This window comes from Corythoichthys intestinalis, chromosome 11 (assembly GCF_030265065.1).
Source record: "Corythoichthys intestinalis isolate RoL2023-P3 chromosome 11, ASM3026506v1, whole genome shotgun sequence".
NCBI classification, from domain to species: domain Eukaryota; kingdom Metazoa; phylum Chordata; class Actinopteri; order Syngnathiformes; family Syngnathidae; genus Corythoichthys; species Corythoichthys intestinalis.
The window spans coordinates 26436570-26460404 of NC_080405.1; the positions used below are offsets into that span (position 1 = coordinate 26436570).

The window sequence follows — 23835 nt, forward strand, 5'->3', positions numbered from 1 at the left end:
GAATAGACATAAAAGAACAAATCGACATTAGCGTGGATTAATCTCAAATTTCAATATATGAGTAGATCTATTCAACAGCAGAGGTGCTTAATCTAAAATTTCTTTTACATTATCTGACACCTGTGACTTAAATAGTTTGCTATCCAATGTTATTCCTTATGGTGTAACCGTACTGTTGAGGAATTTCACTGTTTCCTAGTACAACTACCCTTCACCAGCGACTATTTTTCATACAGCACATCAAAATTATTAATAACATCAAAAACAAAAGTGTTCCAAAACATTTGAATATACCTAGAAAAAAACTTTTTGTATATCCTGAATTTGTTGAACCATTAGCATTGCATCTTGAGCAAGTCATTTTCAACACTTTAGATTGATCTTTAGTATTCGTCCGTCCTACGAAGAAATAATGTCTCAAAAACACACCATAACCAAATAACTGGTTTATTTAATTGAACTAATGAAGTAATTCATCATAACCCATGCTAACATTGAACATAAACCTCCACATAATCCGAGTGCACATTAAAGAGTGAATGTGGAAATTGTGGTCACTTTTAAAATGTTAACCATCCTTAGAAGTGACTTTACATGACTACTTGTAGTGCAACAGATGTAACATTGACAATTGTGTTAGCTTATGGCATGAAGAACATAATTCATTGATCCATCTCCCACATCAAAAATTATCAGATTAAAAAGCAGTAGCTCAGTGTTCTTTCTACAATTAGAGACTAAAAGATTGAAGATTGTGATATCGGAGTCTAACGGTCATCTGTATTTCTTTACATTGACATAAAAAAAAAAAAAAAAAAAAAGTTCCATAAAACTGAATTAATAGTCAAACATAAAAGGAAATTCAGAACTAAACATACAGTAAAATAAAATAAATTGGGAGTAACCACTAGAGACAAAATGATTAACATTGGATGTGTCCAAGGTGACAAATGCGTCAAATGATGCAGATTTGGCAATCCATGCCAGCACTGACAGCTGGAGATTTCATGTCCTCCATGTAACATTTCATCAATTCATTCTGGCTGCTGCCATTCCAGTCCAACACCTCTTCCCAAATAAGTGTAAACAGTTCAGCCATTAAGACCACCTTAAATTAAACATCGCCGATGGATGGAGGGGAGTGGGAAAAAAATAAAGAACAAAAATATCTAAATTCAAATCCTCTGATATTAGGACACAGAGGATATTGGGTTTAGGGGAGAGCCCATCTGAGTCAGGACCTTGTCCAGCCACTGGAGTGGCCCATGCAGGTGCACCTCAATCCAGCAGGGTGTGCTGGTGACATCCTGTCGGTGGTACTCGGCTCCCCAGCCCTGGAGTGGAGACAAGGCGTAACACTTGCAGTCATTCAAATAGGGACTAACAGTAACAAGTTGTTGTAATGCATATTTTGACTCGCAAATTGTAATGTGAATCCACTCATTTCGAGAGTTGCTGGACGATATGGAAATAACGTTTACTAAACATTGACCATTTGACTGACAACACTGCACACAACGGTGACAAGACTTCTGTCACAGTAGTACTCCCGAATGGCCTCTAGATGTCCCTTTTCAAACAAAACAGGTATACGGTATTAATCATTTATTATTTATTATTACCACCACCTACTCTGACAGAGCTGTGTAGCTCGGAGTCTCCCCGCTGTCAACACAGTGCAATGAGAAAAACAACGATCTGAATGAATGTCCGGTAAGCCACTGGACACCAGCATTAGATGGGAACTGACCCTACTCTGGTTTCTGCAAAAGCCAACACCCACAATACATTAACTTGTAGAACGGAATGAAAACAGTGACTGACATTTATCATGGCACATCGCCATCGTGATACAATCTGAAATCTGCAGAAATGAAGCTTGGTGATGTCTGGGTTGGGATTGGGAACATTTCAACCATTTTCTTGTTATCTGCCAGTGACAGCACTCCAAAGCAAATTTGGATATTAACCGGATTCATTAATAAATCACGGTAAAAATAATCAAATAATACCTTTACAGAGAAACATGTTTCACTCTCCCTACAAGTTATTCAGGGTCTAAAAACGAATTTAAATCAACTTGCATCATATTGATAACGTAGATCACGTTCCCACTTTTCAACACAATGTGTTAAATTTTCTATTCTGTAACAATCTTACCTTAACAAAACTCATCCGGATGGTACACATTTTGGTAAGCTCATAAACGGCCTCAAAGCCATGATTGACAGACTGGGCCAGAAGCTGGGCAAACTCCTGGTTGTTGAAAATCTTCAGGCTGCAGCCACTTGGGATCTTGCAGACAGTGGTGGGATGGAATCCATGGTGATAGTTACAGTTACGGCTCTGGACGAAAATGCTGGTGTCGCTGAGGCACTCAGCATACACCTCCCCTCCTACATAGTACAGGTGAACACCTGATGGAACACACAATTGACTTAGCATTTAATTGAATGTTTTGGACCTGTGACACATTGAAAACTGTTGGTCACACCTTTGCCAATGTGCCGACGGGTGTTCTCAATTGTGGAGTTGCGATTGACATTGGACAAGAGCCCCAGGCAGAAACGGTTCTTGTTATTTGATGGATCAGTGAAGCCGTCCACTAGCACGCTGGTTGATGAAGCGTGGTAAGCCTCACCCACACGGTTATTGAGTTCATAGTAGACGATAGAGCACCAGTGGCTGGGCTCTTCATACTCCACTGGCTGCACATCTAAAAGAAAAACAACTGGCTTAAACACACGTTCGGACATCTTGTGACATATCCCTAGAGATGACAAGACAGGAAACCTGGAAGTGGAGCCATTTGAATTTCAGTCGTAAACAAAAAGAATACTAAAACATCATTGAGCAGACCCTCTACAAATGAATAAAAAGATACAATTTGTTTGAAAAGCACACTTCTCTGAAGTCACAAAATCCCAGAGACATAAGACAAAACTTCAAAAGCCCTGAAAGTTGGGGTTAAACACACAGTAGTCTTAGATACAGTTGTGGTCAAAAGTTTACGTACACTTGTGAAGAACAATGTCATGGCTCTCTTGAGTTTCCAGTTATTTCTACAACTCTGATTTTTCTCCGATAGAGTGATTGGAACAGATACTTCTTTGTCACAAAAACCATTCATGAAGTTTGGTTCTTTTATGACTTTATTATGGGTTAACAGAAAAAGTGATCAAATCTGCTGGGTCAAAAATATACATACATGGATCTGAAAAGTGAATCATTGACTTGAACAAGTCAGGAAAGTCAGTTGGAGCCATTTCAAAGCAGCTGCAGGTCCCGAGAGCAACAGTGCAAACAATTGTTTGTAAGTATAAAGTGCATGGCACAGTTTTGTCACTGCCACGATCAGGAAGAAAACGCAAGCTATCACCTGCTGCTGAGAGAAAATTGGTCAGGAAGGTGAAGATTCAACCGAGAATCACCAAAAAGCAGATCTGCCAAGAATTAGAAGCTGCTGGAACACAGGTGTCAGTGTCCACAGTCAAGCGTGTTTTGCATCTCCATGGACTGAGAGGCTGCCGTGCAAGAAGGAAGCCCTTGCTCCAAAAGCGGCACCTTAAGGCTCGACTGAAGTTTGCTGCTGATCACATGGATAAAGATAAGACCTTCTGGAGGAAAGTTCTGTGGTCAGACGGAACAAAAATCGAGCTGTTTGGCCACAATGCCCAGCAATATGTTTGGAGGAGAAAAGGTGAGGCCTTTAACCCCAAGTACACCATGCCTACCGTCAAGCACAGTGGTGGTAGTATTATGCTGTGGGGCTGTTTTGCTACCAGTGGAACTGGTGCTTTACAGAGAAAGTAAATGGGATAATGAAGAAGGAGGATTACCTTCAAATTCTTCAAGATAACCTAACGTCATCAGCCCGAAGATTGGGTCTTGGGCGCAGTTGGGTGTTCCAACAGGACAGTGACCCCAAACACACATCAAAAGTGGTAATGGAATAGCTATATCAGGCTAGAATTAAGGTTTTCGAATGGCCTTCCCAAAGTCCTGACTTAAACCCCATTGAGAACTTGTGGACAATGCTGAAGAAACAAGTCCATGTCAGAAAGCCATCAAATTTAACTGAACTGCACCAATTCTGTCCAGAGGAGTGGTCAAAGATTCAACCAGAAGCTTGCCAGAAGCTTGTGGATGTCTACCAAAAGTGCCTAATTGAAGTGAAAATGGCCAAGGGACAGGTTACCAAATATTAGCGCTGCTGTATGTATATTTTTGACCCAGCAGATTTGATCACTTTTTTCTGTTCACCCATAATAAAGTCATAAAAGAACCAAACTTCATGAATGTTTTTTGTGACAAAGAAGTATCTGTTCCAATCACTATCAGAGAAAAATCAGAGTTGCAGAAATATTTTGAAAGTCAAGAGAGCCATGACATTATGTTCTTCACAAGTGTATGTAAACTTTTGACCACAACTGTACGTATGTACAATGACCCTTTTTTTGAAACACTGATGAGGTCCTGTTATATTCTGGGGCTACCTTGTTTCATCTGGCACAGAGGGCCGTACAAAAGGTTAAAGGGAACCTAGGACTTAGACTTGTAGGCTATAATAATCCACAATTGTTCTCTTTTTCTAAAATATGTGATTAGAAACACATAAAATATTGCCATCGATTTAAAAAGCTGTAATATTTAGTACATGTTTTGACCTACAGAGGGCGCCATGTTTTTAGCGCGCAATTGACGCTACAGGTGATGATGTAGATTGTCAGTCACTCGACGAATATTACCGGGTTACTGCAATTCCTTTTACGCGCAGAGACGTCCAACACATGCGCTCATTGGTTTAAAGCGGCGAGTACCTAATATTTGTGTTTTTGTTAGGGGTGTAACGGTACACAAAAGTCTCGGTTCGGTACGTACCTCAGTTTTGAGGTCACGGTTCGGTTCATTTTCGGTACAGTAAAAAAAGAAAACAAAATGCAAAATATAAATGTGCTAGTTGTTTATTACACACTTTTGTGCTTTCAACAATAGGAACATTAGCCCATAAAAAGCTAGAATTCTGCTCAAAAAGTAGCGGGTATTTAAAGATAATCCAACAACAATTTGCCTTTCAGACCCCGCGTATTGGTCAGCTTTCTTTCTGAAAGAAAAAAGTCCTGTGCTAAAGAGAAAAGCAATCCCAATGACTAAAGATTTTAACATGTATTTTGCAAATGAAATGCCTCAAAGAATCATTTTTTTTCTTATGAACGGTTTTCAAAAGCTTTATTGGTGGATTTTCTCAAGTCAAAGCGCCACACAGTAATTAATTTAATTGTGTAAGCAGGATCTGTGTATTATTATTTAATTACGGGTGTTTTAGCTCATTTCATTTTATTTAAATGGGCTATTATTTATTTTATAATGTGTTTATATTTTACAAATGTGATGTAGTATTCATTTATATTGAATATTTTATGTTGTATATCTTTGGTTCCTATGTGAATATTAGTTCCTACTTGTTTTGTTGTGGTAGGAGTGTTCAACACGTTATTATATTATTAGTTATTATAGTTGTTATTATAGCAGAGAAGACAGCAGTAAATCAACAAAGACAAGTTAACTGTGCCCCGTCTACCACTCAAGAGATCTGATGGACTCAAAAAGTAGGTTACGATTGCATATTAGTTTGAAAATCGACCGGATCCACCGTATTATTACACGAGTGACTTCCGGCCCAATCCTAGCTAGTAGTATTGACGCAGGAGGGCCGCGTCTCGCGTCAAATAATAAACTCTGCCGTTCTTTTCGCGTGCGTTGCGTTAAGCCGCTTCTGGGACGCATCGAACACGCGGCCTTGACTACGCCACGTTTCACTGCGTTCTCGCGGCGGCCACGTTGTCGCGCCATTGACGTTTCTGGACTGTCCTACCGTGTTGGTCCTCATTATAGGAGAAAAGACTGAGTAAATATAATCTACACAAAGAACTGGTAACCCGATCGACTCACAGCCTCGAAAAATAAGGGTTATATTACGTCAGAAACTCGTTCGGTACGCGTCCGTTCAGAACCGACTACCACGTACCGAAACGGTTCAATACTATTAAATGTACTGTTACACCCTTAATTTTTATAGAGTCTTTTATTACCTTTTCATTGGCTTAAAATACTTTTTGCATGTGTTTCCCTCTCATACTTTTAATCATTGTGTTGTGGTAACTTTAAAGCAGATTGTTAATCTGTTGACCACATTAGTCACGTAGCATATCTAAACCACCCTTATTTGATATTACTACGTTTAAGTACTTCTTTGAAGCATCTGTAGTATGTTCTGTCTGTATGCATCTAAACAAAAGAAGCTGAAAGTGCACGGTAGCACTTGGGTGTGAAATTCACCTCTTGTAGCACGTTTCGCCAGTGTAGCACATTTTGGCAGAACAGTCCCCCCCCCCCCCCCCCCCCCACATCTCGTCTTTCCTGTTCATTTTTTTTTTTTTGCTGCTCGTTTTGTGAAATATAGACAGTGCTTTCATGCTCACTAATGTTCCTCCCGGGTTGAAATTGAAAGGGTTGAACTAGACATGTGCCGATTACTGGTTTCAAGGTATACCGTGGTATGAAAACTCATACCACATATCAAACAGTCATACCATCCCTACGGTATTAGCTATTTTTTGTGTCCTAAAAATGCAGGAAGAAATCCCTTGCTCGCAGCTGCAAGCCTCAACCCTTCCCTACTGGTTGTTGCTCAGTGTCTGTGAGTCAGCTGTGCAACACGATGGCTGGAGGAGGTGAACCTCCTTAACGTTTTCCCCCCATCGAAGAAAACAAAATCGTTGATATAGGATTACTTCGGCTACAGAAAAGTTACCGACGGCGGCGGCTTAGAGGAGGAGGGCCAACTGACATGTAAAACATGTTTGCGGAGGGTGACTGCCGAGAAGGCAATACCTCCGATATGATTTCGCATTTATACAAAATTAAAGGTTAGTAAACACTGTCATGAATGTTCCCCACCACCTACGAGAGTATAATTAATAAAAATCCTGTTCAATGTAATTTTTTAACCCAGATATCTCAAAGTAACACATTTTAGAGCTGTAATTGCTATAGACCCTACTCACATGACGTCACAACCACGCCTCCGCGCCATATTGTCAGTCTACTCGTCGTGTTGATGCATTACCGCTACGTAAATTCCTCCTATTATGGCGTGTTTTTCTGCTCGTTAACATTAATAATCAAAATGGTGAAGGCGTGTGTGGCGGTTGGTTGCAATAACAGAGTAGATAGACCGAGAGACTTGAAGTTCTACCGTAATCCGAGAGACCCGGAGAGGAGAGCGAGATGGACTGCTGCAATTTGACGAGAAAACTGGGCTCCAAACGATTACCACTGATTATGTAGTGGTCATTTTATATTTTGTAAGGTGCATTTAATATATATTTAGAGGGTTTTGGGCTGACAACCACAATTAAGATCATTGCGAGGCTAATCGCCGACAACATACAGTTTCAAATTCAAGATGCTTATTTCTTCCACCATCATTACATTTTGAATAATATTTAGCTGGTACCAAGTGAAAGAAGCTGGCCTCGTCTACGGATCATCAGTTAAACAGGTGTGTCCAAACCTTTTGCAAATGGGGCCAGATTTGGTGTGGTAAAAATGCAGGGGGCTACCTTGGCTGATTTACATTAAACAATATATTTAAACAAATTTTAGCAAGCCCTTCTGTGTGTCACATTTGCTTTATTATTTTTTCTAATTCATAATTTCAACAGTCTCGTCTTTGTGGCTTTCTCTTTCGACACTCGGACTCTTGCGAAATACTGCTGCTGTGAAAAAATAAACTAGCTTCAAGTTGCTATAATTTCTCGCTGCGTATCTTCCCTGTAATGTCGTCGTACATGTCAGCGTGTCTTGTTTAGTAATATTGCGTCACATCGAACTCTTTGAAAACAGCGACTGTCTCTTTGAAAATGAGGCAGACACAGTTGTTGCGTGTTTTATTGAAGAAATAGTCCAATATTCACCTATCCTTGAAGCGTCGGCCATCGCAGTCAACTTTTTTTTTTTGATTGTCGCCATTTTAGAAATCACACAGGGTAATGTTGCTTAGAGTGCTGCTCTTAAAGTTTTTCAAACTTTCGTGAGAATAGGCTGATTTTGTGTGGACAAGATAGTTGTAGATATCAGGGTAGCAGATGTCAGGCAGAGAGGGCGAAGACAGCGGGTCGAAAAATATCGATTTAGGCATCAAATATGGATCTGGCGAATGGATAGACTGAAGCTTTTCCACATAACGCCTTTTATGCAACGCATCCAATGAGTTTACAGCGTCTGAAAGCACCGGGGCTTCCATGAATTGCTCTATAAACTGAACGACTAATTGAAACCATTGAGAATAGGGCTAAACAGAGACTGACAATATGGCGGCCGGATACAGCGACACGTCATTCTGTGACGTTGGTGAGTAGGGTCTATACCGTGTTACTGTGAAATGTTTGCTTAAGGTCATCATACCGTCATCATATTATATCAGCACATGCCGAGGTTGAACGGATGACATGTTTATGTCGCTAGTCATTCTGGAAGCCCGGCAGCGTAACCATGTGACGTCACTGCCCTGTGACGTCAACAACAATAGCGACCTACTAGTCAAACTAATTTTACAAATTGTATAAAAACGAAAACATCAACTCATAATAACGTTTACCTTTTAAGAACTACAAGCCTTTCTATCCGTGGATCCATTTAAGAGATTAATGTGCTGCTGTGTACGAGCACCAGCCAAAATGTAGTGTTCTGCTTACCTCCTCTAGCCATATTCTGTGGAACTAGGCTGCTGCTGCTCGTCTCCATGGATTGACTCTCCTGGCCCAGTTGCTCATCAGGAGGCATGTATGCTGGAGGTGGGGTGTCAGCTGGGACAAGTGAGGGACAGTGAAAAAGCGGTTAGAAAGGATGAGCCAGGAGCTAACGATAGATGTTTGCAAGACACACACACGTACGCCAGATCCCAACAATCATCACACTATCAGTCCCGCAGAAAGGTGTCAGATTTCACAAGTGCCAGGATTGCCGAGCAGCCACATGCCAACTATTCCCGACAGAAATGTAATATGAGCTGTTTGAGACTGGACCGAGAGACAGACCCATCCTCTTCAAGCTGGACTGAGAAAATGTGAACGACCACAAAATACCAACTTTGATGAATTCATAAACCCTCATTCAGAACAAAATTGCCAACAAACATTGAATTTGTTTTACCAAATATACTTGTTTGTGAATGATCATCATCTTAATTCTCATTAAAAAAAGACCAATTTTAGTAACAGAGCCACTGTATGTATTTTAAGGATGCATGATATAAACTAGGACAGATCTCTTTTTTTTGCCTTGTAATTCAGACAATATTTTATACCTGTTCGCACTACGTTTAAGGTGCATTTATAAATGCCACGCACCTGCAAGGGTACGCCTGCATTTGCGCAGACTACCTCAGCGCAAAAAGGAGCAGCCTCATGTGTGACGTCATCGTCCGCGCGGGTCACCCCTGAACCGGAAGCTTATAATTTTTGGGCGTTGTTCGATGTCTTCTCCGGACATATTCATGCGTAAAATTTCCAAGCTCTTTCAGTTGTAAAAAGAGGAGCAGGAAAGTCGTGTCTGTACCATTCGCCTCCATTGTTTATGATGCCGTTATGCACCACAAAAAATGGCGATGGCGCGCTTCATGACGTTACTTCCGTTGATTCCGATTTTTATACGAGTAGCCGGCGGCTATACTAGACCAAGTATCTGCCATTTAAGAAATTAGCTGGCTCTCTTGCCCGTGTAATAAAATATCCAGACAATAGGTACATTAGTGTAGCCGACATGCTGTATAATAAATTGGACTTTTAAGGCCATTATCTGTTTTAGTGTAGACGTAGCTTAAAGCCAAGACAATTCAGCCAATATTCACCTGGTAGCTGGAATGGACTAGAGGGCCCTGAGCTGGCAGGAGAGTTGGGATAAGTACCACTGCTGGCTGGAGAAGGGGGATATGGAGAAATGGGAGAGATGGGAAAGGAGCCTCCACCTCCACCACCGCTGCTGCTGCCCCCACTGTGTGGCTGCTGGAAGGACTCAGGAAAGGTGGCATTCAGGGGCATGTGCGGCTCATTGTGGGTTAGGTTGCGGAACTGTACAAGCAAGCTGTGCTGTGGGTTGAACTCGCTGTGGCGTGGTACCAAGACAGGAGGGAGAACTGTATGACAGATCAAGCAAAGAATGGGAAGACTGTTTACTGTGATAGACATAATTTGCACCCGCTCAAAGTCTGATTCGGGAGCACTGTGTGGCAGGTCTAAGATGTCACAAGGTAACCTCATTGGAAATGTGAAATATGAAATGAAATTCCGCGTTATTAATAGGGGGATTATGTAACATAATATCGACTTGCTGCATCAATCTGCTGGCTTTTGCCTCATGGTGTCCAGTAGGAAAAACAGCATCTACAACAACAGTTTTAGTCAGTAAAAGCAGCCTTTGAAGCTGTGATTTGTATAATTTCTGAAAAGGTATATATTAGGGTACCTCGGATAGAATGACGTAGTTCTTAAAAAATAAATGTTAGTATGAGTTACAATATTTTTGGTATCAAAACCCCTCTTAATCTTTTCGTTTTAATAAAATTTTAAATCCAAAAATAAACTAGTGGCTCGCCATAGTTGTTGACGTCGCACCGCGGTGACCTCACATGGCCACGCTGCCTTACTTCACAGTGTCACTCTTTAACTATGTAAGGTAGGGATTTAAATACACCACAAAGTGTCACTGGCGACTTTTAAATTAATAAGAGCTCAAGCCAATGAGTGCGTTTTGTCCCTCGACTGACGACGTAGTAGAGTGTTTTCTTCACAACAAGACTCTTGATAATGGCTCCCAACATCATAGTTTGTATGTTGTGACTAAATATTGCTATCCAGTGTATTTTTGAGCTAAACGAGTTGATAAAACGTTTAAACAGAATTTGACCAAAGTACAAGTTTTATGTGTATTTTGCATACACATTTTGATTGTGAATTTGTTAATGGCAATTCTCTTTGCACCGTTGTTTAACTGTGAGAATTGGGCCTCATTAAAACAGATTGAAGCACTTTTCTTTTGTGTATATTTTTTGAGAGATATGAATATAATTTTTGTTGTATTTTCACTATATGATACTTACGTTTGTTGTGAAGGAGTTGCTGAAGCTTAGGCCAATAAACGGGGCGGTTCGAGCTACGAATCTGAACGCCTATGTCCACTCTTTCTCTGACTTATACCCCATTAAGGATTAAAGGAATACTACGGCGTCAGTCAAGAGACAAAACACTCTCATTGGCTTGATCACTAATTAATTTAAAACTCGCCATTGACACCTTGTGGTGTATTTAAATCCCTACCTTACATAATTAAAGAGTGACACGTTTTTTTTTTTTTTTTTTTTTTTTTAAAAGAGTGACTCGTGGAATTCCGGCAGCGTGGCCATGTGACATCACCAACAATGGTGACCTACTAGTTAAAATAATTTTACAAATATTATTGAAATGAAAACATTGAGAGGAGTTTTAATATCAAATTATTATAACATTATTATTATAACATTTATCTTTTAAGAACTACTGTACATGTTTTTCCTTTTCGTGGTACCCTTTAAAATAAATGTTAGCAGCATATATCCAGCAAAGTGCAATTCGTCCAGCAAAATACAACTGGAATTGACAAAAATTGGAAAAATATCGAGGCTAATGAAAAGGTATGCAATTGATTATTGATCATACAGTTTATATAAGGATCCTGATTACTGAATTGAGCAAGATAATATGCCATACACTTAGTCCAACATGTTCATACATTTCCAAAGACATTCTGTCAAGCCACACCCTTGTACAGCCTCTGAGGCACATCATCTAATAAAGAGCTTGCCATATCGATTTTCTGTGTAATGGAGGGAGCAGCTGAGCAGGCCAGATTACTTCTTGCAGTCCGCTCATTTAGAGATCAACGGGAATGTGAATGTTTTCAATTTGTCAAGAATTTGTCACTGTATCAATAATTTGTTCAGCAATTCTGGATTTTTTTCAGTGAAAATAGGAAGATGAAATTATGCTTACCCGGACTCTCCACTCTCTTGTAGTGATATGGGTTAATGCACACCTCTTTCTGTTTGGAGCCAAACGGATACTCGCACACCTCCAGGGGCTTGAGCTCATGATGAGACTGGAGGTCTGGCCAACGCCACACCCGACAGTATATTACATGTGGCAGACCTTTACGGTGGGAAACCTGTAGCCTGCCATCCAGTGATCTTGGAATGGTAACACATTTGCTGGGTTGTCCAGGGCAACTCAGGGCTTTTTCCAAGTCCTCCATTGCCCCTTTCTTCTTTTTCAGCTTTTTCACAAGTGCATCCACTGCCTTTTCGGCCCACTTCTCCTCCTCATCTCCTTGCTTCCAGCCAAGCAGGCGCTTGACTGCTGGACTCGTGAAGGAAAAGAGACTGGACATGGAAGTCATGCTTGAGATGAGGGTTAGTCAACAGGGAGGAAGTCTGCAGAGGGATCAAAAGGTTTTCAAGGCCGCCGTTGATTACTTCCAATAAGTGTTTGGGAGTGAGCGTTGACCAAGAAACAAGTTATTTGGCGGGTGGGATGGGGAAGCAAGGAGGCTCCGGCCTTGTCTGACCAGGCACAGGAAGGAGGGGAGGGAGAGGAGTCAGCGAGCAGGACGCAGCTGCTGCTGCTCAGGAAGGGCCCTGCAGCAAGCTGCCTGGGGTAGGGTCACAACCACCGATGCAAGGGGTGTGGTCAGGCGGCGAAAAGAACAGCACTGCTGTCCGAGAGACAGGCTGAAGCAGCTTTCACCTCTTCCAGTCTGCATCCAGCGCCTTTTCACAGCTGCAACCCTTTTGATCCAACAGAAGTCTGCAAATGAAGCAACATTTAGCAAATGAATATGGAATATATCCTAAGCTAGCGGGCATTCGAAAAATTAAATGTATTTTAGTACAGACTGTGTGTTTTGCTAGAAGTCAATTTGCATCTGCAATAGGATATGGTCCATTCAATATAATTTGGTCAAAGAAATAATTATTATTTATTTATTTTTTTTTTTAAAGATAATGGTTGACATAACTTGTTTTGGGTAGTGTACAAGGAGGGATGTCAACATTCACGTGATGGGATATCAGACATATGTATAAAAAATTTTTAGGCTATAAAGAAAAAAAAAAAAAGCGGTACAAGGAGATTGCCAAACATACTACCCAGATGGAATTTTTGGGTACCTAACGATTCGAATACGATTGAGAGGCTCCGATTCGATTATAAATCGATTACTGACATCACTCAAACCCCCCCTTTTAATGTTTTGTACATTAGTTCCAAAATAGTTTAAAAATCCTATTAGGCAAGGCAAATTTATTTATATAGCACAATTCAACACAAGGCAATTCAAAGTGCTTTACATCACATGAAGATCATAAAAATCACATTTAAATCAATACAACATAAAAACCAAAACAAGAGATCGCATTTAATCACAAATAGAATAAAAATATAAAAAATAAAAATAAAACAAAAATATAACAAAAACTACTACTACAAATAATAATTGAAATCAGCAATGGAGATAAGCACAAGAGGAATAGAAAGCAGGTAGATTGAAATATATAGCCAGTTATGGATATGCAGTGCTAAACAAAAGCGTTTTTAGCCCTGATATACAGTGCCTTGCAAAAGTATTCGGCCCCCTTGAACCTTGCAACCTTTCGCCACATTTCAGGCTTCAAACATAAAGATATAAAATTTTAATTTTTTGTCAAGAATCAACAACAAGTGGGACACAATCGTGAAGTGGAACAAAATTTATTGGATAATTTAAACTTTTTTAACAAATAAAAAACTGAAAAGTGGGGCGTGCAATATTATTCGGCCCCCTTGCGTTAATACTTTGTAGCGCCACCTTTTGCTCCAATTACAGCTGCAAGTCGCTTGGGGTATGTTTCTATCAGTTTTGCACATCGAGAGACTGACATTCTTGCCCATTCTTCCTTGCAAAACAGCTCGAGCTCAGTGAGGTTGGATGGAGAGTGTTTGTGAACAGCAGTCTTCAGCTCTTTCCACAGATTCTCGATTGGATTCAGGTCTGGACATTCTAACACCTGGATATGTTTATTTTTGAACCATTCCAATGTAGATTTGGCTTTATGTTTTGGATCATTGTCCTGTTGGAAGATAAATCTCCGTCCCAGTCTCAGGTCTTGTGCAGATACCAACAGGTTTTCTTCCAGAATGTTCCTGTATTTGGCTGCATCCATCTTCCCGTCAATTTTAACCATCTTCCCTGTCCCTGCTGAAGAAAAGCAGGCCCAAACCATGATGCTGCCACCACCATGTTTGACAGTGGGGATGGTGTGTTCAGGAGGATGAGCTGTGTTGCTTTTACGCCAAACATATTGTTTTGCATTGTGGCCAAAAAGTTCAATTTTGGTTTCATCTGACCAGAGCACCTTCTTCCACATGTTTGGTGCGTCTCCCAGGTGGCTTGTGGCAAACTTTAAACGAGACTTTTTATGGATATCTTTCAGAAATGGCTTTCTTCTTGCCACTCTTCCATAAAGGCCAGATTTGTGCAGCGTAAGACTGATTGTTGTCCTATGGACAGACTCTCCCACCTCAGCTGTAGATCTCTGCAGTTCATCCAGAATGATCATGGGCCTCTTGTCTGCATCTCTCATCAGTTTTCTCCTTGTTTGAGAAGAAAGGTTGGAAGGACGGCCGGGTCTTGGTAGATTTGCAGTGGTCTGATGCTCCTTCCATTTCAATATGATGGCTTGCACAGTGCTCCTTGAGATGTTTAAAGCTTGGGAAATCTTTTTGTATCCAAATCCGGCTTTAAACTTCTCCACAACAGTATCTCGGACCTGCCTGGTGTGTTCCTTGGTTTTCATAATGCTCTCTGCACTTTAAACAGAACCCTGAGACTATCACAGAGCAGGTGCATTTATACGGAGACTTGATTACACACAGGTGGATTCTATTTATCATCATCGGTCATTTAGGACAACATTGGATCATTCAGAGATCCTCACTGAACTTCTGGAGTGAGTTTGCTGCACTGAAAGTAAAGGGGCCGAATAATATTGCATGCCCCACTTTTCAGTTTTTTATTTGTTAAAAAAGTTTAAATTATCCAATAAATGTTGTTCCAATTCACGATTGTGTCCCACTTGTTGTTGATTCTTGACAAAAAAATTAAATTTCATATCTTTATGTTTGAAGCCTGAAATGTGGCGAAAGGTTGCAAGATTCAAGGGGGCCGAATACTTTTGCAAGGCACTGTAAAAGAGCTAACAGTTTGAGCATACTTCAGACGTTCAGGTAACTTGTTCCAGAGGTGAGGAGCATAATAACTAAATGCTGCCTCACCCTGCTTGGTTCTTGTTCTTGGAATATGCAGAAGACCCGTTCCAGACGACCTTAGGAGTCTAGATGTCTCATAGATATTAGGCTAAACCTAATTAATATTTAAGTATCAAGTTAACAGTTAAAAACATTCAAATACGTTGTAATTGTCAATGATTGTCAATGATACCGATGATGATAATAAAATTATTCAAAAAAAAAAAAAAATTCTCAAGTCCCCATTCTGTATCAGCAGCTTTAAACTACATTCAGTTAATTTAATGATGTGAATCAACCATTAAAGTTGATAAAATTGCTCCCGTTATTCCATAATTTCCCTTCTGTCTACTTACAATATGCCAAAGTTTTAAAACGGTTTCATTATTTAAAGATAGATTCAAGTCAAGAGTTTGCCGATTTAGGAGTATTTCAGATAAAAAGTTAATTAGGTTCGCTACAACAGCGCCTTCTAAAGAAATCTACTGCTTTAAGATGGCGGCTGTTTACAACGCGGCAACTACAAAACGGCAAGGATGTCGTTTCACATCTAGTTCTTTTAATATGGTCTAACACCGCAGTCGTCTGTCATTTAACATCTAGTTCTGCATATATGTGATATCTACTATAACCGTATGTGGCCGTATGTTTGTAGCAACTAGCAACTGGGCGTTGTTTGAACCAGCTGTCGGCCGCAGTCAGGTATTTTTTTTTTTTTTTTTTAAATCTAGCGGCATGAGTTGAACATGATATTTGCTCTCAGTCCGTTCCTCATTGGGTCCTGAAGACCGCGCTGACTGTGTCTGCTTTACCTGGTATAATTCAATAATCGGAATTTGGATGTTTGTGAATCGTTCTCGAATCTTCCACGGCCGAATCGCGAATAATCTAAGAATCGGAAATTTCGCACGCCTCTAGTACACACACACACATATATATATATTTATGTACACACACGCACACACAGCTGAAGCAAACTTTGCAGAACAAAGAAAATGTCCAATGACGGCGAAAAAGCCAAGAAAAAGCATTCCCAATATAGCTAACTTCATTACATTTGATGATCTTTTTTTACATTTTACTTATGAATGAGAGAATATTCAAATGCATCATGTTTGCAAATAATAAAAAATCACTTTGTTTAAACTACTGCAACACTAAAGCATTTAAAAGGCTAACAATTTGGTTTTTGATAATTTTGTTCAAATTTAGAAAGGAAAACATGCATGTGCTTCCCCCCCTCCTAAATTAATACGTTGCCAAGTTAGCAGATTGGGACTGTGTCGGAAGACATAAAAAATGAGGACTCGCCTGCAAAAATATGTGCTCGAGACCAGAGGTGGGTAGTAACACGTTACATTTACTTGAGTAACTTTTTGAGAAAAATGTTCTTCTATGAGTAGTTTTATAAAGCCATACTTTTGAGATTTGTGAAGAAGAAACGCTACTCTTACTCCGCTACACTAGTCGTGACATTTTTCCTCTTTATTGTACATATTAGATTTGACCTTTTTTTCGCCAGAGATGCCAACTGTGGCTCTACCAGTTTTACCAATGACACATCACCACAATAATCATGACTTTATTATACCTATCAGGCTCAAGTTTGCCGTTCTATGATCACGCCGGCCTGTTCAATCACATGGCCCATTTAAACCACGGTAAAAAAAATTAAGCATTTGACCTAGAGCCAACATGACTCGAAAGCGCAGATTTTAACCTCGCTCCCAGTTTTTATTTAGTACCGATTGACCACGGAAAACCAGAGATATCATCCTTTTATTGAAATAAATATAAAGAAATATAAATACAAAAGGAAATATATTTTCTTCACTAAACAGCACCCATGCTTTTTGGACAATTGACGCTTCAGTTCTGCAGATTTTTTTTCCCCCTCTTGTCAGAAATCATTTTATTTTGGTATTTCATAGGTAGTACAGTATAATAATAACAGTTCATATATATAACTTTGTGCTGAGAAACATAACATAAAAAAAAAAAAAAAAAAAACATAGTAAGCAGTTACTCACAATGTTACTCATTACTTGAGTATTCTTTTCACATAACGTTTTTATTTGTACTTGAGTACCGGTACATTTTTTTGGAAGGCTACTTTTACTTGAGTAATATTTTGAAGTAAACACTACTCTTGAGTATAATTTTTGGCTACTCTACCCACCTCTGCTCGAGTCATACATAGTCGTCAATAGAGCTGTCCAATATTATTTGGTAGCCGATAATATCGGCCGATAAAAGCATTTTAAAACGATATCGGCTAGAGGTGGGAATCTTTGGGCACCTAACGATTCGATTACGATTCAGAGGCTACGATTTGATTATAAATCGATTATTGATGCACCTCCCCCAGCTATTAGCTGCTTTTAATGTTTCGTACATTAGTTACAAAAGTCGTACAAAAATCCTGTAAGGGTTAAATAAACGACTATTTCAGTATCAAGTTAACAGTTCAAAACAGTAAATAAAAAAACGAGTCCCCATTCTGTATCAGCAGCTTTATACTACATCCAATTAATTATAATGTTGTGAATTAACCATTAAAGTTGTCAATATTGCGCCTGTTAATCCATAATTTCTCTTCTGTCTACTTTCGACATGTGAAAGTTTTAAAACTGTTTCATCATTTAAAGATAGATTCAAGTCAAGATTTTATCGTTTTAGGTTTATTTTCGATAAAAAGTTAATTAGGTTCGTTTGCAAGGTTCGCTACAACAGCCTTCCAGGGAAGTCTACTGCTTTAAGATGGCGGCTGTTTACCAACGCCGGCAAGTCTGTCACTTTGCAATTAGTTTTCTATAGACCCTACCCACCGACGTCACAAAATCACGTGATCGCTGTATTGTTCCGCCCCCTTGTCCGTAATTTTGTGTCTGTAGTATCAATGGTCTCAACTGATCGAGCAATTTATAATGCATTTCATGGAGGACCCGGCGCTTTCGGATGCCGTAAACTCACTTGATGCGTTGCATAAAAGGCGTTATGTGGAAAAGCTTCAGTTTATCCATTCGCCAGATCCATATTTGATGCCTAAATCGATGTTTTTCGACCCGCTGTCTCTGCTAGCTACCCTGATATGTACAACTATCTTGTCCACACAAAATCAGCCTATTCTCACGAAAGTTTGAAAAACTTTAAGAGCTTGGAGGCTTATAAATACTTCGTTGCTGGTTGGGTGAAACAGGTCCTCGTCCACAAAAATTCGGCAGGAATCTATCTTGTGCTTGGAAAGGTGAGTTACGAAATTTTCAATTTAAAATCTTTTCTTCTTGCTAACATCCACTGTCAAGTCTAATGTATTTCATGTCATTTGTCAATGGAGCTAGGGCTTTTAATGTTTATATGGTTTAGCGATAGCACTCTCACTACATACATACGTGTATGTTGTCGGCGATTAGCCTAGCAATGATCTTAATTGTGGTTGTCAGCCCAAAACCCTCTAAATATATATTAAATGCATCTTACCAGATATAAAATGACTACTACATAATCTGTGGTAATCGTTTGGAGCCCAGTTTTCTCGTCGAATTGCAGCAGCCCATCTCGCTCTCTCCTCTCCGGGTCTCTCGGAATCCGGTAGAACTTCAAGTCTCTCCGTCTATCTTCTCTGTTATTGCAACCGACCGCCACACACGCCTTCACCATTTTGATTATTAATGTTAACGAGCAGAAAAACACGCCGTAAATAGGAGGAATGTACGTAGCCGTAACAGGTAAACACGATGTGTTGACGGACAATTGGGCGGCACCAGTCAGGAGGGCGGAGTTGTGACGTCACGTGGGTAGGGTCTACACATGTGCTGCTAACGCCGCCGAGTGTCATTTCGTATCTAGTTCTTTATACATGTGATATCTACCGTAGTATTATGTGGGCGTAGTTTGTAACAGCTGTTGGAAGCAGTCAGGTATTGTTTTTTTTATCTAGCGGCATGAGTTGAGCCAGAGCCGTGAGTTGAGCATTGTCATTACCTAGGTAATGACAATCAAAACCTGGGTAATGACAAGCATGATGTATACTCTCTGTCCGTTCCTCATTGCGTCCCGAAGACCGCGCCGACTGTGTTTTAGTTCCGCTTTACTTGGCATATTTCAATCGGAATTTGGATGTTCGTGAATCGTTCTCGAATCTTCCACAGCCGAATCGCAAATAATCTAAGAATCGGAAATTTTGCACACCTCTAATACCGGATAATATTGACACCGATTTTGGGCCAATATGCAATCTTGCCTTCAAAATGAATGTCTAAGCCTTCTGCCTTTGTAAGGGACTGGTCACAGCTTAGTATAGCAGTTATGCTTTTTGACAATTAGATGTCTCCAAACTAAGATGCGTGTGATTTGTTATGTGAGCAGTATCATTATTAAAGCATTAAGTGGGGCATCACAGTACAATTAGCCATAAGATGTTAAGTCCAGGACCGTATATATCGGTATCTGTTTGATCGGTATCGGATTTTTGAAGTTAGACAATATCGGGATAGCGGTTAAAAATTCATTATCGGACAACTCTTGATGTTATATTTCTTATATTTACAAGACACGTGGTGACATTTGTATGAGTTAAAATTTATTCTTTTGAGTGTTAAATAAGGTGACTCGATTCCAATTGATGTTAGCACTTGATTATGCGTATTTCATTTTATAGTAGCATTAAAATAGCAGCCGCGTTTGGAAAAATATATATTTTGTATTTCAATACTCAGTATGTCTTTTTTGTGTTCAATGTTAGTTTACATCAAATAGAGTATAATATATGTCTTGCAAAACATTAACATTCGGCTCTTTTTGAGGAACTGTTCAAAATCTGCCAAACTAGTCTGTCTCCATCACCACGATATGTTTAATGAAAACTGATCACCAAGCTCAAATTAAACTTCTCTATCTACGATCTATATCTTAAGATAGCCCACGCCTAGTGTACAGTGGTGACAGCTTGTCGAGAAAGAAATAACAGTTTTGATGATTTCTTGTGGGAACATTTATTGTGAAATTATAACAATTTGGACGTATGCCAGCACTAGACAGATGGAGTTTGACTTTCAGGGTTCCACTGTATTAAGTGTTGATAAATGAAGAGGACCGGGTCAGAGCAAACAAACATGTAGCCTTCAGCTGTTGTCTGTGGGCTCGTGAAAGCTGTCCTGCTAGAAAAGGATGTAACCACCAAAAGCTGTTTCCTGCCTCAATCCCTCCCTTATAGTACACAGCTGTTCAGCTCTTACTTCCACAGTTCATTGTTCTGCATTCACACAAAAAAAGAAATGTTGGAAAAGCTCCAATGGGGGCATGTAAGCATACACATGACATTACTGGCCCATAAAGTTGATTTTTCCTTCCACTCACCAAGCTGTTCTACCACTCACTTGTTCTACAGTACTCACGTTAAGTCACTTGTGATTCATACCCGATTCATTCATTGTAGGTGAGCTATGACGTCACACATTTCGACATAGGTGCTTTTTCAAGCTTTCTGCAACATCCTTTATGGAGATCATTGATACGACCGGTTTTAACAAAAATACAAACAGATTTACATCTAGATGAGAGATCAAGATAGAGCTCATCTAATCTGTAAACATAACACCTCGCACTGGGGTAAAACAGAAGTAAATTGTGTAATGCCAATTAGTCACGTGACATTTTCTATCCACATAAGGGTTGAAATATGTAATGATGGCACACATGTTGACTCTATACAACAATTTACTAGGTTGGAGATCAACTCATTGGCTGCCTTTGACAGTGATAGACGTCCAATCCATTTGAACTGGGAATCGCTGCCAGCCTCTCTTAGCTCTAATGGATTGGACGTATATCGCCGTCAATGGTTGCCAATGAATTAAAATATGGAAGAGCAATTTGGTGACTGCTGATGAGCACCCCCACCCTGGGGAAGAGCGAATGGATTCGGAGAAACGCAGCTCGTCTCGTACAAATCCCTAACAGCTGTGAACAGATCTTCCCAAAAGGCAAAAGTTACAGTCGCGAAATGCATTTACACTGAGAGGGAGCCAACGATGACATCGTGCGAGAAAGCTCATGCTAAATGCTAACACTACAAAACTAAGAAACTGGTTAAACGTACAACTCAAACTACCATATAACAACGTCTCATTTCAAAATATCACTATCGCTTTTATTCAACGGCACCAGAGCACACGGGAATAATAAATAAACGAGAGAATACTCCTAATCTTTCTCCATTCCGTCAACTTTGGGAAGTTCAGCAGCGAAGTTGAAGCTACTGCTAAAATGCTAACCCAGCCCTCCTAGCGAAAGTGGTGCGCTCAGCGTACCGTGCAACTCCATAAACTCTCTTTTACCACCATTCCCACTTGGCACGTCAAACTTACCCAAGTTAGATACTTTTCAACGAGCACTCTGTTCCAGTTAGTTTGTCGAGTCATTCATTTGAACATGCAACTTCTTGTGAGAAGAATTTTCAACGCTTTTCCGCCGTCTTTCCAGTCAGCCTCTCCATGCCCTCCAGATCCTGAAGACAAGTTGCATGAAGGAGGGAAGAGGCGGGGTCCATATCACTCCGCATTGAAGGCAAACTAGTTCCTGCGTTTCCACAACACTACCACTAAAACGAGGCTTTCTGAATTAATTAGTGCCACATAATTGCTCAAATAGCCTCGTTTAAAAAATATTCCTAATATACAACATTTTTATTCATAGTTTGTCCTTGTCATTAAATTAAAATCTTAGTATAGTATCATTCATTCATTCATATAAATAGAAAAAAATGTTTAATTGCTTACTAGGGTTAACCCATATGGTGCGTTTATGTAATATAGTGCAATATCATAAACCATTTAAATATCGGCGAAAGATTCCTGGAAATTCTTTTGGAAGGGTCTCCAGGGTTGCCGCGTATGATGTCTAAATTCTTCCGCAGGTCGTGCTGCGGCTCTGGGACGCCTCATAAGTTGCTGGCTCCACTCAGTCTGGAGCTCTGTGGTTTGTTGTATATTGTTGTTCTTTGTTCCAAGCGCCACTGGCGACCGTGCTGTTAATTGCATTTTAATTAATCGGGCAGCAATGCGCTGGCTATGGACACAACAGCGTTAGGAAGTTTTGGTTCTTCATTCAATATGTATATTGTAGTGGCCATAACCGAACAGTGGGGGGCAACAGTATTGGGATGCTTCAATGGTCTTTGTAATACTTGATGTACAGTATACATAAATTATTAGGGCCCGAGCACCAGCCGGCGCGAGAGCCCGATTGGAACGCAAAGGATTATTTTTTTCCCATGCCAAATGAAAATGGCCAATTTAGAGGGCTAAACATGCTCGAAAACTCACCAAAATGTGCACATTTCGCGTAGATTTGGATAATTTTGTAACTTTGCAAAAAAATGTAATAAATTGGCTCACATGCACCCCATTATATTTTTCAAAAAGGCCTATCCTACTAGGTTTTTTTTCAACGTACTGCAATGAAATTTGGGGAGTCGATACCTTGTCCAAAACTGCTCCAAAAAGTCTCTTGCAACCGTATTCCAAATCCAACAGGAAATCGGGTATTTTGGATCGAATGTTAAATTTTCATCGATTTACAGGGTGCACATTTGAGACTGTGTCGCCTAGGGAGTTAGTTGGATCCTCCTCAAAATTGGTGAGACTGTTCATGAGACATATGAGATCTTAAGTTATGAAAATGGTGAGTTTTCATTCACGTGCCTGACCTGGGCGGGGTGCCAAAGTTGGCCATTTTTTGGCAATACGCCCAATTCAGAAAATGACAAATAACTCCCTGATACAAGGTTCAATCTTTTTCATATCTGGCATGTATGTGAGTTATCCCAGTCTGAACATGACTGAATTGAAAGATTACCCATTACGCCTGGCGCCCCCTGCTGGGAACAGGAAACTGCCTTTTTTACGAGACATGCTCCTCCTGCAAGGGGAAAAAAAAAACAATTGACTTCAAACCCCTTTCAGGGGAGCCTTAAGACATGTGTTCAGGGGCCTGATGAAAAAAAAAAATCAAGGTTTCGTTGGAGGGGTCCATACAGGAAAGTGAAAATGACCGTCGCCATTTTGTCTTGCCACAAATTTTGAAGTCATAACTTGGCAGACATAGAACATATCTGCGCCAAACTTCCCGTGCCTGGTGAGAGTCGTACCCTGAAGAGTTTTGTAGGGGTTATTTGCATCAACCGTACAGCGCCAACTAGTGGCAACAGAAAGTCACTCATTTTACTTCTACATGTCCAGTTCTTTTCAGGTTGGTCATTGTAGTTTCAAGACCTTTTGTAATACATTTTCAGGCCCACGTCCACGTCTGTCGCCATGACGACCCTTTGTTTGCCATTAAAAGGAGGTATATTTTTTCATGGACTTAGGCAGCTTATAGACCCACGGAATCTGGCACACTTGGTCGAATTGGCCCAATTTGAAGATGAATTTTTGTTTTGAATAAGGGCGTGGCTGCA

General features: G+C 40.1%; 1 protein-coding gene across 1 annotated transcript; it reads right to left on the reverse strand.

The window, feature by feature from the left end:
• Positions 1-431: 431 nt before the first annotated feature.
• smad5 (SMAD family member 5) lies at positions 432-21912 on the reverse strand. The gene is made up of 7 exons (XM_057849812.1): positions 21746-21912; positions 12090-12899; positions 9914-10198; positions 8760-8870; positions 2495-2716; positions 2161-2417; positions 432-1334 (listed from the first exon to the last, which is right to left on the reverse strand). The coding sequence occupies exons 2-7, from the start codon at positions 12490-12492 to the stop codon at positions 1191-1193; spliced, it is 1422 nt and encodes a 473-aa protein (XP_057705795.1). The 5' UTR covers positions 12493-12899; positions 21746-21912; the 3' UTR covers positions 432-1190.
• Positions 21913-23835: the final 1923 nt, after the last annotated feature.